The 5,422-nt window shown below is 34.8% G+C and overlaps 1 protein-coding gene across 1 annotated transcript; it reads right to left on the bottom strand.

Annotated features, from left to right (window-relative positions):
- LOC109227097 (laccase-2-like) lies at positions 1,275 to 4,826 on the bottom strand. Its single transcript, XM_019392112.1, has 6 exons — positions 4,592 to 4,826; positions 4,326 to 4,477; positions 3,589 to 3,833; positions 3,365 to 3,493; positions 2,291 to 3,265; positions 1,275 to 1,758 (listed from the first exon to the last, which is right to left on the bottom strand). The coding sequence occupies exons 1-6, from the start codon at positions 4,709 to 4,711 to the stop codon at positions 1,628 to 1,630; spliced, it is 1,752 nt and encodes a 583-aa protein (XP_019247657.1). The 5' UTR covers positions 4,712 to 4,826; the 3' UTR covers positions 1,275 to 1,627.

Genomic DNA, 5,422 nt, shown 5'->3' with positions numbered 1-5,422 from the left:
TTGTGTGGTTATAAAAGCTTCTCATCAAGGTAGAATTGTAAGTTTAAGCTAAATTATTACCAAATTTAGAAATGGATCATTCTTTTTTGGAACGGACGAAAAAGAAAATAGATTCACGTAAATTGGAACAGAGGGAGTAATATATAAATATCTGATAGCATAATTAAGAAAAGCACAAGATAATCGAGACAGTACCACTTTATCAGAAAATAAATTGAAATTAAGGACTTCGTGTATTACTTGTTAGTAGTGGAACCGGGATGACAAGGAAATGTTTGGCAGCTTCATCTAAAAACTCAAAATGGGGTACAACCATATTGCACTTCGTCCTTCAAGTTTAGACCATAAGGCTAGTCTTGTCATGTCAAATGAGCTTTTGTTCAAGAGCCAACCTGGAACCCTGTAGTCATACATGTTGTACACAGAAGTCGTTCCTAATTAAAATGATCCTAGCCATTTTGTGAAACTTGCAATTATGAGCTAGACAAATGAAACTAAATATCCAAGCACTCTTCACATAAAAATAACTGAGTTGTAACCAGGGAGTCATTGACAGTAGAGTCGATCCTTTTCGGGCCACCGCCAAATTTGGACTTTGGAGTGGCTGATCAATGACTGCTATTGTATTTGAGTTCCAAACACTTGCCCGTTATTTGACATAATCAATGAGGCATGATTGCTAAAAATTTAGGTGCATAGCAAATCTAGTTGTTTATGTAAAATGATTAATTTATAGTAGTATTTTTTTTTTTGTTACATGATATGGATCTTTGTTAAGGAACCAGAAGAAGAAAAAGTCAAAATAGAGGAACTTGTCAATAAGTCGACAAATGTGGGAGTGCATGAAACACGCTTTAAGGAAATGTTAGCGAAAAATTTAGGGAATATATTAGGATCGGGAACGCGGGTAGTGAATAATGGTAATTAAAGAAAATAAAGAAGGTACAAAATTTAACATGGTTCGGTCAAAGTGACCTACTTCCACAAGCGGAGAGGAGCAATTTCACTATAACAACCGGTACACAAAAGAGAGTGCAAAATTAGAGATAAAACTCTAATTATCCCAAAATATATTCCAAGAGAATAACATCGGGCTACAATCATTCGCAAAGAAGAGGTTCACTCAAAGTGTTTCCCAACACTAACTCTATGAAATATAACAAAACTCTCTATTACAAGAATACTCAACATGAGTTTCTAACAAATTAAAATATGAGGTGATTCAAATGAAATAAGATACTCCTATTTATAGCACAAAGTTCTTGGTCTTCAAGTAAAGAAAAAAAAAATACTTTTATTCTTTGGCTCCAAGTACATTGGCTCCAAAATTTGCCATGGACAAATTAGGCCATGTCTTAGAGAATATATTGCTAACAAACACTTAAAAAGAAAAATGTTTTATTCATCGGGTAAAAGTGTTTCCGACAAAAAACAAAAACAAAATCTCCTTCACTCCTCTTCGTTTCACATTTCGTACGTAGACGATTCTTATGTTGAAAACCTCAAACAATAAAACTCAGCACACAAGTGCACATGCAGAAAAAACAAATTAAATTAAAACAGACGTATAATTATTGAAAGAAGAACAACGTAGCGCTGGAGGAGGAACTAAATTGAAGCACAGCGTCTAACACTTGGGAAGATCAGCCGGCGGCGGTGGCAACTTTTGGTTTGGAAGCTCTCCATCTAACACCAGCCAAGCCATCCTCAAACCCCAACTCAGATGCACCTCAAAGTGACAATGCATAAACCATACTCCTGTTCATACACATACCACCAACAAAAAGAAAAAAAAAGTTAATCAGATGGATTTAACCTTTTATCAACTTTTATAACTTGCCTTATTTTTTATGTTACTGATCTCAATTTTATTGGAGAGTTAGTATCTTTTAGATGATCAATTCTTTACTATTACAAAATGTTAAACTCAATCACATTTAACAAAAATATTTATTTATATATATTAAAAAGGATAGCCCGGCATACAAGGCATTCACGTAGGATCCAATAAAGGGTCGCATCCCAAGGTGTGTGCTACAGACAGCCTAACCTAATGTAAGCATTAGTTAATAATATGAATTTTCTTTTAGATAAGTGTAATTTTAACTCGTGATAACAGGCTAGTTACTATTTTTAGCAGGTTACAGATTAATGCTTATTATAGAGTTTTACTTTTAATTGCCTTATTAATAACATGATTATGTGAATATTTTTATACCATTAATCCATATAATTAAACTCGGAAATTTTCATTTCAAAGTTGAGTTTTTTAACTAGGAATGATACTCACCTGGATTGTCAGCCAGAAAACGAATGGCTACCCAACCACCAGATGGAACTCCAATGGTGTTTCTTTCAACCGGGTCAACAAGATTGTAATTAGCAGGGTCTTTTTTAGGATCAAAATTACCAAAACCTTGACCAACCACATAGAAATTATAGCCATGAAGATGAAGAGGATGACTTTCAGCTCCTAAAATACTAGTATCCTGCATTACTAATTCCACTGAAGTATTGAACGGAAGCACCACAACTTTTGTGCCATTAGAAACATGAGTATTATTTGGAGGAGTTCCAGTGTAATTAAAGGGCACAAGAGGGACACTTGGAAAATCAGTAGTGTATATGCCATTGGATTTTTTGAAGAAGTAGGATTGGAGTAGTGCTGTGGTTGGCAGAATCATAGAAACATTGTTAACAGAAGCAGAAAATTTTGAGGAATTATTTGGACCTTGACAAGTTTGGTTTTTTGGGCACGGGTTACTTCCAAGGCCTACTGTAAAGAAAAAATATTTGTCAACTTTCTGTGGCACGTTAGCAGGGAATTGAGTATTAGCCAAAGATCGAAACTTATTACTAAAATTGGCTACAAATGAAGTAGAATTAATTGGTGGAAGAGTTGGGATTGGAAGATTTTTAATTGAAGCGTTAGATGATGAGCTAATACTTGCAGATAAATTATCATACATAAGAATTCCAGCAATTGTGGAATTATCAAATGTGCCTTGGCCAGTGAAATATGGTCTAGCTGCCATTAAGAAAGTCGTTTGTTGGGGATTAGGATGTGTTTTAAGGAGGACATTTGTGGTTTGTCCAGGTGTAATGAGAATGATATCTGTTTCAAAAGGTTTGACATAAACTGCATCGGCTTCCACGACTGTCATTGTATGATTAGCTATACTGAAGAAAAGGTCGTCATTGAGTGCAGCATTGATTATACGGAGCATATATGTCTTCCCAGGCTTTACCTTTAGCTTAAAAGTGTCTGCAAAATGCAACACAAAGACAAGCCCTCAATTAGCTTATTATCAGTATATAAAAGTAAAACGTATCTAACTTCTAGCCGATATATAAAAACTAGTACCCTTTGCAGAACAATTGTATAATGGTCCAGGACGACCATTAATGGTATATGAATCAGAGACATTAGGTCCAGCTCCAGTTACAAGTGATTGATTAATCACGGCCTCGGTATTAGCATTCCACCACTCACCTGCATGCATATTAATTAAGTAAAATATTTTTACATCGTCGGGCATACAACTTAAAACTCAATTATAATACAGAGCGACATATATTTGATGTTACCGAAAATGATGGGAACTTCTTTGTGGGGTTTGGCAAATGGATAAGAAGTGTTATGCTTGGGATAAATGATAAGAGGTCCATAGAGTGTAGCTCTCATCCATGAAATATGAGCATGCCACCATAGAGTTCCTCTTTGGCCAATAATAGTGAAGTTGTAGACATAACTTTGGCCAGTTTGTATCGGGCATTGGGTGATATATGCTGGTCCATCTGCCCATCCACTTTGAATTTGTCGAATTCCATGCCTGTTTGGTTTGGACACAATTATAGATTGCTATAACACTGGCCACAATTGCATAGGGCGAGTTCTGAAAATTTAACTCCATATATGTTACTTTCGGTTTGAACTATGCTATATGCGTATAAAGGGCAGGTCAGTCCGGTGCACTAAGCTCCCGCTATGCGCAGGTCCGGGAAAGGGCCGGACCACAAGGCTCTATTGTACGCGGTCTTGCCTGTATTTATGCAAGAAACTGTTTCCACAGCTCGAATCCGTGACCTTTTGGACACATGGCAGTAACTTTACCAGTTACGCCAAGACTCCCCTTCACTATGCTATATGTGTATATGTAAAAAAATGTGTACATATAATTTCATAAAATATCACATTCATTTGAACAAACTGAATTTCTAGATCCTAGATTTGTCCGTGGATACGGATATTAGTAGCTAATTTAATTATTTTCCAATTGAAAGTAGTGTACCAATAAAAAATGTTGGAAGCTAAGAATTCATACCAATGGAAGCTAACATTGTTGGAGACGTGATTAACAACTTTAACCACGACACGATCACCTTCCCTAGCAACAACACGAGGCCCTGGGAATTTCCCATTCACAGTCACAATTGTCTTTGTTTGGCATAGCCTAGTCACATTCTTCAATCTTATCTGCAAACATCAAACACAAGAAATTGAACAAAAACGGTTCACATGAATATAATTAATTGATCATTTACTAAATTTTAAGAGTTATAACGTTATAATTAAGCTAAAGAAACCTACATCAAACTTGTAATGCCTTGTAACACCAGCAGTGACAAACTCTGGAAATAGAAAAATGCTACATGTGAAGCAGAAAATAGTAAGTAAAATTGATCGTGGTAAAAAAATAGAAGCGCTCATGTTTCTTCTCTTTTGCTTTGTAACTTTCTATATTTGGAAAGTAATTAAGAGAGCTGTATTGTGAAACTATATGATTTCTTTGCATGGAATGATATTTGAGGAGCCTATGAGATATGCTTATATAGACATGTTTAGACAATATTGTTTGGTTAATAATTAGGTACTAATACTTGTCTAAATTCCCAGTACTGTGAAGCAAAACCTGCAGCCAAAGGAAAAAAAAACCAATCACCAGGAAAAAGATATACCACCAATTGATAAGAGTGTAGCTAAAGTCTATTTTATTCACTAAATCCTTATCTACTCATAACTAAATGTTCTTACCAAGAATACCCATGATATCTTACATATTTCGAAGTTTATTATATACAGTGACAATATGAAAAATATTTATAATATCAGTGTAATTCACATGTAGTATCTTTTAAGTGACACTACTAGTGTGAAACTAAAAATTAATTAAACTCCTTAAGTTGTCCATCTAAAAGGGTTTTCTAACGATTTTGCATAATTTAGTAATAATTTATAAAATCAATGTGGATCGAAATTCAACTGTTAATATCTTGCTGACCAAGATAATAGCTCTTTACTCTTCTCTTCCAGGTCATATTCATCTTCATGCTAATTCATCATTTTCATGTAGGACTGTACCTAGTTAAAAAATTGTCAAAAAAAAAAAAGAAAAACAAAATCTAAAGTGTGACGTTTGGC

This window comes from Nicotiana attenuata, chromosome 6 (genome assembly GCF_001879085.1).
Source record: "Nicotiana attenuata strain UT chromosome 6, NIATTr2, whole genome shotgun sequence".
Lineage (NCBI taxonomy): Eukaryota > Viridiplantae > Streptophyta > Magnoliopsida > Solanales > Solanaceae > Nicotiana > Nicotiana attenuata.
Note: the sequence above shows the minus strand (reverse complement) of the source record. Positions and strands in the feature narration are given on the sequence as shown.